General features: G+C 36.1%; 1 protein-coding gene across 1 annotated transcript in view; it reads right to left on the reverse strand.

Moving 5' to 3' along the window:
• Positions 1–13,197, reverse strand: part of Zranb1 (zinc finger RANBP2-type containing 1) — a 52,296-nt gene that overhangs the window by 10,004 nt on the left and 29,095 nt on the right. Inside the window, exons 2-5 of the mRNA XM_033761365.1 lie at positions 9,889–10,076; positions 4,900–5,053; positions 2,301–2,372; positions 1,393–1,591 (exon numbers count right to left, since the gene is read on the reverse strand). Coding sequence (XP_033617256.1) covers positions 1,393–1,591; positions 2,301–2,372; positions 4,900–5,053; positions 9,889–10,076 — 613 coding nt within the window. The remainder of the gene's footprint in view (positions 1–1,392; positions 1,592–2,300; positions 2,373–4,899; positions 5,054–9,888; positions 10,077–13,197) is intronic.

The raw sequence follows: 13,197 nt of genomic DNA on the forward strand, positions 1-13,197 counted from the left end.
CATGTAGGTTTGCCAGCCAGGGAGCTCTTTTTTCAAGTAATCAAAAAAGTTCTGCTCTACAGTATTATGCTTTAATCTACAATTTAGCTCAAGAAAGTTAATTACAGTGTTCTCACTTCCAAATTCTACAGTATTTTCATTCAGTATTTGAAAAGCATTCACTATGTATCATCAAGCTGGTCTAGGTACTGTACTAGATCTTTCACAATGAAACAAGTCAAAATGTCTGTTCTCTTTATATTTTTATTTACTTCATGTAATCTCTAAATACATCGTAAAAATGCACAACCAGTAAATTAGTAAAATGCTAAAAAGACACTAGGACTTTTGAGACAATTGAAGAAATATGACTATCAACTGTTATGTCAGGTATCTAAATCTTAGGTAATGGTAATGGTGTGATTGAGGAGAAAATTCTTGTTCTAGAAAGATGTATACTGAAATGAAGAGTAAAAGTTTATGAGGTCTAAAACTAATTGATATAGCTGAGTATTTAACTATGTAGAGATGTGCCGGGCATGGTGGCACACATCTATAGTCCCAGCACTCAGAGGAGGCTGAGGCAGGAGGATCACTGTGAGTTCAAGACCAGCCTGGGCTATGTAGTGAGTTCTAGGTCAGTCTCAACTACATAGTGAGACCCTGTCTCCAAAAACCGAAAACAACAACAAATAAAAATATGTAGAGATGAAGCTGGTAAGCCAAAATGTTAAGAAGTCAATCAAATGAAGATGATACTGGGATTTGGTGCAATTTGTTTGTTTGTTGGCACCAGGGATCCAACTCAGGACCTTGAGCTTGCGAGGCAGGTGGTGGAACCACTGAGCTAAAATCCCTGGTCTGGTGTGATTTTTATTTTCACATTTCTGAGGGTTTGAAAATGTGCAAAAAAAGTGAGGTCAAGTCCTTCCCCTAGAAAGAAAAATAGCTTATAAAACAATGTCAGTAAGATTATGTTGACATTTAAGAAATAAAACTTGAGGGCCGGGGATTTAGCTTAGTGGTGCTGCTGCCTGCATCACAAGTGCAAGGTCCCAAATTCGATCCTCAGTACCCCCAACAAAAAAAAGCTGAACAAAAATAGGAAATCATTAAGTATTTTTAAATTATCAGTAAAAAATAGCTTACCAATATTTAAGGCTATTAAACCTTACATTATTTCTATTCTATAAAAATTTAAAAGTTTCCACTTTAAAGCTTCAAATGTTTTTATTTGAAAGCTCAGCTTTAAAAGGAATTAAAGCCCCTGAGACATTCAAAGTCTTACAGTTCAAAACCAAAAAAGGTTTTTCCCCTAGCTGCCACAGAAAATCTAACTCATTTTCCTGCTCACACAGGGAAATGCTCCAGCAAGTGCAGTGCAGGTAGAAACAGTGAAGGGTTCCAGCTCACCAATGAGAACAGTCATGCAGGCTGTCATGCAGAGCTTTCCGAAGCACCGAGTCCTTATCATAAATGCCCCAGGTAGCTTGTAGTACTGAGTCAAGTAAGCAGTCCCCTGCAGTCCGGTTCCAAAGAGCATAGAGTCGGCTGTCCAAACGTGTAGCCAACTCCAAGGACCAGTTTATAATTGGCGATTCCTCTTCTAACTCTATGGAGAATTTAAATAACATGTTCAATAGAACTTGAATAACATGTTTGCTTTTACGCCTATGTAATTACAAAATACTCAATGGAATGAAAAACCTTTTTCATGTAAAAAAAGATTGATATGTATTTAATTTACTAATAAATGCCTAAATAAATTTGATAATATAAACTTTTTGAGTTATGTCAAAACTCTTCAGGCTCTGGAATATTTTATTCAACTTTTAAATTCTTTATAATTTTATTTTCTAAAAACTGCTTAATATAAAAATATATTCATTAATCAGAAGTAAAAAACCAAAATTTTAAGAATTTTATATCTTTGTTTATTCCATCAAAGTTAAAAATCATAAATAAGGGCTGAGGATTTAGCTCAGAGATTTTGTTGCCTGCCTTGCAAGCACAGGTCCTGAGTTTGATCCCTGGTACAAAAAAAAAGAATCATAAGTAAGCTTTTTTTCTCTTGATGCTTGAGGTCAAACCCAAGGTCTTGTGCCTTCTAGGAAAATGCTCTACCACTGAACTATATACCTTCAGTCTTAATGACTATTTTAAAACAAAAGAATATAACACTGCTCTTAAGGACAGTATATCTTTAATTTAAAATAAAATTAATAAAAATAAGAAATGTGATTATACATTGAACAACTCCATACCTTATAAAACAAAGTAAGTGTTAATTAGCAGATAAAAGGTAAAACACACATGCTTACCTTTTTGAACATCTCTATCAAGCACCTCATCAAATAATTTTTCTTGGACTGTTGGGGGCAAATCTTCAATATCTACAAAAAAAGATCAGATTTAAAAGATGTTTCTTCTTTCATAACTTAATAAACTTAACACCAGTCTCTCACAGTAATATCCTCTATAAAACTCCCTTTCCACTTAATACTGACAAGATTTTTTTTTTACTGTGATTATGTAATGTGTCTGGGATATACAATATTTCCTTCCAATATTTTGCTGCCAAACCCTGATTTAAAATATAAAGAGTAACATTTCGAGCAATTAAACATAAATATTTGTTCTCTTTTTACGGGTAAGTAAACAGACCTGTTACTTTCAAACTCTAGAATTTTCTTATAAAATTAATGAACTATGCATTTTGTCACTCAGTATTTTGTAATCCTCCTCTCTCTAACTAGCATGGAGTAAGAATAATTACCCTTAAAAAATCTTCCTTTAAAAAAAAATTATAGGATTGGCCGGGTGTGGTTGCGCTCTAATCCCAACACTCGGGAGGCTGAGGCAGGAAGATCGCTGTGAGTTCAAGACCAGCCTGGGCTACATAGTGAGTTCCAGGTCAGTCTCAACTACATAGTGAGACCCTGGCTCAAAAAACAAACAAACAAACAAAAAAAAAAAATTATAGGGATTACATGTGTGCTACCACACCCACAAAAAGATAAAACTTCTAAATGCTCCTTTCTAGAATAGTAGCAACAATCAAAAATTATTTGTAATTATGTATCAGTATACACATTATTTAATAGTTCTCTGTAGGAAAAAGGGGCTTTGCGGGGTACATGGGATCAAACTTGGGACCTTGAGCTTGGTGAGGCAGGTGATGGCAACCACTGAGCTAAATACCTGGCCCAGGGGCTTTTTGCTTTTCATCTTCTCTTCTGTCTACTGAGACTGATTCATAATAAATTTTGAATGTAATTTATTATTTTAAGAACGCTTAGGTGTTCTTAAAATGGCCAGGGATTTGGCTCAGTGGTTCTGCTGCCTGCCTCACAAGTTAAGGGTCCAAGTTCAATCCCAAGTACCAAAAAAGAAAAGAAAAGAAAAAATACTTAGTGTTACCAGGTTGGGGGAAAGTTTGAAATGGCACTGCCATTTGGGATACTGGAAAAAAATAAATCCATTTAAAAGATAAGTAATCAGAAGTCTGTCGCAAAAAACAAGGAATTAGGTCACAATTTGATTATTTTAATTAAAGATGAAAGGTTTATGTTTTTCATGTTGTTTTTATGAAAATAAAATCACCCTTAACAATTTTTTTTTTAAGTATATTTCAGCTAGGCATGGTGGTTCATGCCTATAATGCCAGCACTTGGGAGGCTGAGGCAAAAGGATGAGTTCAAGGGCAGCCTGGGCTGCATGGTGAGTTCAGGCCAGTTTGAACTATATGGCAAGACTCTATCTCAAAAAAAATTTTTTTTCAATTCAAAATAAAAATCTAATCATAACTCGGGGAGAGCTTAAATATGGAGAGTGCATTTCAAATTAAATTTGCTCTGATTTTAGAAGGCTTAGTTATTATCTACCATTTGTAACTGCTTCTATTTATATCTGAATACAATAGTTCAAAACATTCAGATCCCAGAAGGAAGTCTGATTTTAAAAGCTTTTGATGTTTGGTGTATTTATTCAATGCCAAATGACAAAAGGCATCCTGGGAGACATTTTCAACTGCCAATGAACTGAAAAATAAAAACATGTTTCACAAAAATAGTAGAAATAAATGAAAGTAATGAGTCAAAAGGAATGATGTGTTCAAAAGTACCAGTGTCTTTTTCGGGGAGGGCGGGTACCAGGGATCGAACTCAGGCCCTTGTGCTTGCAAGGCAGGCGGCATGCACCAGCATCTTTTTTTTTTCCCTTTGGTTTTTTTGAGACAGGGTCTCACTATGTAATTGAGACTGATGTGGAACTCATTATGTAGCTCAGTCTGGCTGGTCTGGAACTCACAGCGATCCTCCTGCCTCAGCCTCCCCAATGCAGGGATTACAGGCATGCGCCACCACACCTGGCTTTGTACCACCATCTTTAAATCAAATAACCTAACTCTACACATCAAAAGCCTATGTTCTTAATTCTGTCTCTTAAACAGGAGTTAACCAAGAGCTATGTAATTTCAAAATATACAGACTTAAAAAGAGAAAGTTAAAAACAGATTAAAAAGCATATTCTGAAATAACACAAAAAAAGGAAAATGAATGGACAAAAGACTTTTTCAAAGATCTGAGGCCCACAAAGAAATCAGTCACTGATAATAAAGCATTTGTTTATAAGTAGCCCTTGAGCAGAGGTATGGGGAAAATATGAAAACCAAGATCTGTCATGTAAAGGTACAAGATCCCAATGATGAATATGTACTGTATACTTAAAACGTACCAATAAACTCAGTAAGATAAAAAATAAATAAATAAATAAATAGCTATTGAACTGATCATTTCCAGCATAAAAAGATCAATCAAATCAATTAAGATTTCATAATACAATTTCCTCATAAAACCACAATTTTCATCCATAAGCAAAGATGCAATATAATAAAATCAAAATTTCATTTTTTGGAGTTACCTGCTGGCAAACTAAACGTTACAAGGTCAGTAAGAAAATAGCAAGCAAAATCCCCTTTTCTCTGATGAAGAGAAGCAGCTATTTCTCTCCGGATTTGTTCTGTCAGTTCAGGACACACCATTGCTGGAATACACTTTGCTGCTTGTTGGGACACCTTAAATACAAAAGAAACTTTGCTCTTATCATAAATAGAAGCCAAACACAATAGCATTTAAAAGAAATTAGCAAAATTTCTCAATAACTCAGTTGATCTTTCCAATGTTAAAATGTATTGAGTATCACTACCTCACCAGTAAAGGTACGTATTAGTAGAACTTTTCAGGGAAACAGCCATAAAGTGTTTTACCCTGATTCAGTAAAAGGGCCCAATGTGGTGGGCCAAATCTGTAAACTAACACAGGGAGGCTGAAGCAGGAGGATCATGAGCACAAAGCCAGACTGGACTATATAGTGACAGTTCAAGGCCAGCCTGAACTACAGAATAAGACCCTGTCTTAAAAAACAAAACAAAACAAAACAAAATAAAACAAAAAAACCCTATAAAAAAATTTTTTTAATATAAAAGGCTGCTGTTCATAAAGGTATATAACAGGAGGAAGGAGGAAGACAGAAAACCTAGATGGTACCACGCCTGCCTTGCAAGCACAGGGTCCTGAGTTCCATCCAAGAAAAAGGGGGTGGGGGAGAGCAAAATTCCAGCTCACAAAGAGAGAAAGTTAAACATTCTTCTTCGATACATTCCAAGTACCCTGACCTGAAATAAAGAAAATAAATTTCTCTCTGGCTCAAACCCATTCCACTTCCCTACTGGCAACCATACTTAAATTTTTTTTTTACAAGTATTTGGCATCTCCCAGTTTGAACAAAGACAGAAAACCCCTGAAGTCCAGCCTGACAGATGTTGATATGTGATGGTACAAAGAAGATTACCACAGAGGCCACTAAGAAAGAAAATACAACAAACTACAGATAAGCAATAAACCATTCAAAGATTTCACTTTATATTTCAGTTGAATTCAGTTTGTGGAACTGAAGATGTCTATGCACAGAAAATTTAGAAATAAAAGATGAGTTCCTGCTAGTGAGTTAAGTCTGGTGCCAACTCTGAGTGAACCAGTTAGCTCTGTTCCCAGCCTCTCTGGTGAAAAGCAATCTGGTGACCTTCCTAAAGACAGCTTCCCAGTCTTGTGGAGTCTGCAGCAGCAAGTCTCTCAGTAAAGCTATTCAAAGAATAAGTTTTACTGATAATTCAACTATGTAATATTTGTGGACAACTTAACTATAATTACTATTAAGTAAAGAAGGTTTCAAAATCCCTGCATAGGGCTGGGGATTTAGCTCAGCGGTTCAGTGGCCTGCCTTGCAAGTACAAGGACCTGAGTTCGATCCCTGGTACCAAAAAAAAAAAATCCCTGCATAACACAGGGATACAAAAATTCACATAAAAATTCAGTTCTATTAAGAATTTACTGGCTAACATTGCTAACATAAGATACCAAAAGTAAAAAAAATTTTTTTAAAAAAAGCCCTTTCCAATCTGCTGACCCTCAGACCCTTTCTAAAAAAATGTAAAACTTCAAAAACGACTTGGACTCTACCCTGAATACTACAAACATTCCAAGAGAAGTGTGGCCTCTTAAGTTTTCACTCTTTTGCCACCACTTTAAGCAGAACATGTCTCTCAAGGCTGCCTGTCATCTTCTTGCCTCTTCAACCTTATAATTTCCAACATCTTAATGTTTGTAGTTCTTGATGTAGGGTCCATGAACTTGGGAAGGGTCCGTGAACATAAGTGGGAATTTTAATTTAATTTAAATCCTTCAATTTCACTTCTTGACCATACTAAAATGCATTTTCTTATAAATTACTCATTTGGCTTAGTATTTTAATAATTATATTTCCATTTAACTGACCATTTGTAATCCTATTTACTTTTAGTTTATTTAAACAGTTTTTTGAGTCCATTTATGTCCACTGACATAAAAAGAAATGAAAAGTCTAGATACATATCCCAAAGTCAACATTCTCCTGTTCTCATTCCAAAGAACCTTTGTCTGCAGACATATCCCAAACCCTTATCCACACACCCCCCTCAAGTCTCCCTACTAACCCTCTTAATACTACTCTCTGAAGTAACTACTACACTGAGACTACGTATCAATTTTGTTTCTGATCTGAACAAACCCCCTCCACCTCTCCCATGCTGGTTTACATGTCTTTTACCTGTCTCACAGAATTTGGCAATGCTAAGAGTATGCTGGTTCCTCAACTGGTCCATAAAAGACATTGCAGGTTCTATTTGGATCATTCACTCATACTCTTTTCCTCTCCTGAATCATTTGCTCTGGGTAAAACAGCTGCTACATGAGTCAATGCTGTCTGTGCAAGAGCCTGCATGGCAAGGAATTGAAGCCTCCTGACAACAACCATGTGAGTGATCTTGAGAACAGATCCTCTAACCCCAGTTTAGCTTCTTGACTAGATCCCTCACCAAGAACTTGACTGCAACCTTGTTATAAATGCAGCCACAATATTCAGCTGAGCCTCTACTGTATCCCTGACTCTTGTAAACTGAAGTAAAAAATAACTGTTGTCTTAAACTACTAACTTTTCAGGTAACTTGTGACATGGCAGTAAGTAATAAATACACTAGTATCCCACTGTTAGATTTTCTCATAAATCCAGTGACTTATGACAGGCCATTCTAAACCCTGTTCTCTTCTGACTTGAGGGGAACCTATGAATACCCTAAATACTTTAACCAGGGTGCAGAGCTGCCTTTGCTATCTTGTCTTCTGCTACCACCAGCAACTACACCGCAATGACATCCCTTCCAATTCACAACACAAGTGGCATAAAACACATGCAGCCAGGACTCAGACACTACACAAAGCACCTATAATATTCTATCCTATGTCCTTCCTAATCTCTCTCTAATGTTTCTTTTCAATAGTGCTCTTATCCCTTATACTCAGTAAGCCTGTCCAGTGCATTCATACCTTTCATATCTATACACCTCTCCTGGGTCTACCTACTTCTTCCTCTTGATGTCAAAGGAAACTAACCCAATTGAACACAATGGCTGGTGACAATTATATTTTCATCTAACCTGCATGTTTTATAACACCCTACACAGTACCCTGTACATAATGGTTCCCAAATAGTGACAAATTTGAATAAACAAATATGCCTAAGTACATAAGCTGTGTAATGACAAATTCTGAGTCCACAATCAAACTTTGTATTTTTACTATATTTCCCTTATTAAAAAAAAATGCCTGGATAATAAAATCACATCTTGAATAATTCATTTGCAATCTTTTCATTTATAACATCTAGTTATAACTAGAAAACTTCAGAATCAGTCGGGTCCATTATCTCACTACACTACTCCCACACCCAATGCTCCGGCTTCTTAAGACTAAGTACATTTCCATACCAGCCTGCTTCTTTCCATTTCTACACTATGCTACTGGCAAGTCTCACTGCAACAGGCTCCTAACTAGGTTTACTCCTCTCCAATGCATAACAAAACAAAATCTGTTCATGTCAATTTCATGTTCTTGTCCTTCCTCGTCTTTCAACACCCTCAAAATAACCTCAAAATTCCTTGACAAAGAAGGAATACACTCAGGATAATCTTCCCTTTTTACTGCCCTCAGAATAATCTTTAAGATGCCTTGACATAGAAAAGACTTCATAAGCTTGCCCCTGTTCATCTCTCATACTTCCTTCTCAGTTCCCAATCACTACTCAATCATCCTGAATAATAAATATGCAAGTGAATTCACCACAGATATATATCATGACCTCTGGTCCCTGTATAAATTGCATAAACTTCTCTCCGCTGGCCCACTTCACATGGCTAACTCCTACTCCTCTATATATAGCTTAAAAATGTTACCTGCTCTGAGTATGAAGGGGGGATACATGCAGACACATGTAAGCACTCACATAGCACTTGGCACTTTATCACTGCATACGCTGTAGAGTTATCCATTCATTTTTCTACTTTGTAGAAGTCTACTAAAGAAAAAGCCAATGCCTTCACAATTCCGACCTCAGCACAGTGTCTAGCATACAGCACAGTCAATAAGTATTTTTTAACTGAATGACTAAATGAATAACAAATACATCCCAGTGCCTTTTAAACATAATTCAAGTAATGTTTGTTTTTTGTTTGTTTGGTTGGTTGGTTGGTTGGTTGGTAGGTATCAGGGATTGAACTTGCGCTTGCGAGGCAGGTGGCAGAACCTCTGAGCTAAATACCCGGCCCCTAAGTAATGTTTGATTGAAGTAGTGTGGCAAAATCTCCTGCTTTAAAAGTATATGCTGCTGAGAGCAATGGTGTGTGTTTGCAGTCCTAGCTACCCAGAAACCTGCAGCAGGAAGATCACCTGAGCCCAGGAGTTTTGAGCTCAGCCCAGGCAACACAGTAATAACTCATCTGAAAGGAAAAAATTAAAAGCACATGCCCCTAAAAATTGTATACTGTTAGTCAGGCATGGTGGTGTGCACCTGCAATCCCAACACAGTAAGATCAGTACAATACTGAGACCAGCCTGGGTTATATCGTTGAGTTCATGGCCACATGAACTACACAGAAAGACTCTGAAACAACAACAAAAAAATTACATATTTTTGAAATTGCTTGAGTTTCACATTTTTCTTTTCTTTTTTTTTTTTTTTTTTTTTTTTTTTTTTTTTTTTTTTGAGACAGGGTCTCACTATGTAGTTGAGACTGACCTGGAGCTCACAATGTAGCCCAGGCTGGTCTTGAACTCACAAGATCCTCCTGCATCAGCCTCCCAAGTGCTGCGATTAAAGGCATGCACCACTACGCCCAGCTCAACATTATTTCTTAAATGTGGGTAATAATATATAAAATATTTAAGGACTGTTTAGAGAAACATTATAATATCAAAAATTAATACTAAAGAACACATTTCCTTAGAATAAAAGAATATCTAATCAAAATGCCACACTTACCTCTGTAAGCAATATTGCTAGCATATCCTGTCTTTGAAAACGTATAGCTAAGTGTACCAGAGTATAGCCAACATCAAAGGCAGAAGGACGGTTCAGCAAGCGCACTTCATCTGCAGTGAGCTGACGTGCAATATCTCCTCCTGATGACTTGTAGGCTTCTATGGCAGCTAAATCACCTTCCACCACCCCTAAAACAAGCATCGAGATAGAAAAGCACTTAATTCTATCCTCCTTTAAAGGGTACAAACCTGTAACATTCACATCAAAATCTAAGTGTTTCTGTATATTTCCTGAATCCTGAGGTATCACTTAAATTTCCCAAAGGTAATAAATATAAGGAAAATTAGTATTTCCCTCCCTTTTAAAAATTAACTTCTAGAACTGGAACTGCATCAGTAGGAACTTACCTTCTATCAGTGCTGTAGAAGAAATATGAGAATACATAACTGGATTAAAACCTATAACCTAGTGTAAGAAACAAGATTTTATAGAATACAGGAAGGAAGTCCCTGTGCTAGTCCTGCACTCATCCTGACTGTGGAAACACAAAGGAGACTTGGATACTCTTCTAGCCTGTGTTAGGCTGCTTTTGTACTTTTACTGCATTCTTAAAGCCAAAAGAAAAAAGAAAAAGCTGTGCTTTCCATACCACTGTTAGGCTTTGAAAGAACTTTTGTCTCAAAACGAAACAAGAAAATTGTAAGATGAAACATTTTCATTGTAAAAAAAAAAAAAAAAAAAAGTTGGCAATATTTTTATTTCAGATCCTATCATAAACTTCCTTGTATCTATCAAGAATTTCTAATAAAGTAAAAATTGAATCAGATAACAAAACATTACACGCCAATTATGGGTGGAGGATAAAATAAGCATTACTTTCTCCAAATTCATTTAAAAAAAACCTTTCCATTCCCACTGAATTATGTTATCAATTCTAACATAAATTATTGTTAAAAACAGTAATTGTGTTTATTTACTAAGCAGTACAGATGAATAAGCAGCCTTGGGGAAAAGCGTACATTAGCTTCCAATTTAATATAAATAGTGCTTCAAAAAAAACAAACAAAAAAAAACACAAGATTATAAGACCAAATAATTTTAAGTGCTTCAAAAAATTATCAAACAAAAATGCTAATATTACCTAAAACTACTTAGTGTTTATTTTAATATTTTAATTGCCATTTTGGAGTAGGAATCAAAATAGATAGATATATCATACAGATAGGTATAACAATCTTCCACTTTACTAAAAGAAAAAAAAAGGCCTTACAATGATAACTTATTACTCATTGCCTATTGAGCAATTACTAGGCAATACAAGAAACACAAAGACAGTATGACTCCTACATTAAAAAAAGTCCTCTATAATATTATCTATGGGCCGTGAAAGGCAATCTATGAAAGTGTTCAGACTTCAGGGTTATAGATTCATTCAACTCCAGGTCATTCCCCCAAAGAATGTCTCCACTCCGCCCACAATATACACACACTTTTCCAGTTAAGAACTCATGACAGAGCCATGGTGGCATCCACTTAAAAGTCCCAGCACTCAAGAGGCTAAAGTGGAAGGACAATACAGTGAGATATTCCATCTCAAAAGAAAACAAACAAAAAAAACACAAAATATTTAGGGGCTAAGACTGTAGCTAAGTGGTAGAGTGTTGGCCTAGCAATGAACAAGGCCTTGGACAACCCTACTCCTCAAATCCTTCATAATATCGATACCTTCTTTTAGAAAATTTTAATTTTTGCAGCAATGTTGGTAATATATTCCTTGCTATATGCACATATATTCAGCTGCAAATCCCATCCCTGACCTACTTTATAAAAAGTTTCAAAACATACTTAAAGAGTTAACAGTAACCTAGAAGTCATCAGGGTTAAAACATAGTAGAGCTTCAATGACACAGGGGTGATAAATCTTCCCAAAGGATAAGCCCAGAGAATAGTCAAAAAAAGTGCTACTTGACTTAAAAGACAATCCTAGGGCTAGGGATGTAGAGCGCTTGACTACTATGAATGAGACCTAACATCAAACTTTAATAACATACACACAAAACTACAGTTAAAGAGTTTTCTATTTCTAATTATGTCCAAGTACACAACTCTAAAACTTTTGTTTTAATAAACAACTAGTCCCACAACTTTTCGAAAATTTAATGCAGTTTATTTAGAATTCAATATGTCCAGCCCATCTCCTTTTTTTTTCTATAATATTTCTATATGAAGGTAACTATTTTTCCCTTCAGTTCTATCAAATCCAGAACTTGGGCTGGAGACACAGCTCAGTGGTAAGTGCCTGCCTAGCATGTACTTGGCCATAGATTCAATTTCCCATCACAAACAAACAAGCTGTAACTACTTCAAGGTGCATGAAGCATCACTGCACCTTATGACTTTAGGCTTTAACGTAAAATTCTATCTATTGCCAGGCGTGCTGGCGCAGCCCTGTAATCCCAGCACTTGGGAGGCTGAGGCAGGAAGATTGCTGTGAGTTCGAGACAAGCCTGGGCTACATACAGAGTTCCAGGTCAGTCTCAACTACATAGTGAGACCCTGTCTCAAAAAAAAAATAAAAATAAATAAATAAATAAATTCTATTTATTTATAAAATTTCATAAAATACATTGAGTGTTCAAAGCTCTGCCAAAAGCAACCCAAGAGTTTGATTCACTTTAGGTGAAACATCTAACTCAAGTACATTTGTATGTACATGTGTATGTATATACGAATGTGTTGTATATGTTCACATATTTTTCACTTTCAAAAGACAGACAATGTAATCTAAACACCAAATTACTTCTTTCTGTGAATTAGAAGGGAAAATGTTTCAAAAGGAGTAGCAGCAGCACCTCTTTGTATCACTGAAAATGCTGTTATGTTTTTCTTTTCAGTCAAAAGCTACTAATGTATTAAGTTTTTGTTTTTGTATTTTCTAAACTAAAACCTCAGTATTCAGGTTTAATTGCAGAGTTGACACTGCAATGAATAGGTGGGTTTGGGATTGCAGTTTGGGTACTCAAGTCTCTAAAAGGTTCACCATCGCTGGTCTAGAAGAATCTCATTTTAAAAATTTTTTGTGGGTGTGTGTAGCACTAACACTGAGTTACATTCCCAGTCCTTTTTTAAAAATTTTACTTTGAGACAGGGTCTTACTAAGTCACTAAGTTGCCCAGGCTGGGCTCAAACTTTCTATTATCTTACCTCAGCCTCCCAGAATGCTGGGATCCCAGAATGCTACTTACCACACAACTCACATCTAGCTTCTTCTTAAAAATTCTTACGAATTCATTTCTGGGGGGGGGGGGG

This window comes from Fukomys damarensis, unplaced genomic scaffold (assembly GCF_012274545.1).
Source record: "Fukomys damarensis isolate Sample0158 unplaced genomic scaffold, DMR_v1.0_HiC HiC_scaffold_8, whole genome shotgun sequence".
In the NCBI taxonomy this organism is placed as follows: domain Eukaryota; kingdom Metazoa; phylum Chordata; class Mammalia; order Rodentia; family Bathyergidae; genus Fukomys; species Fukomys damarensis.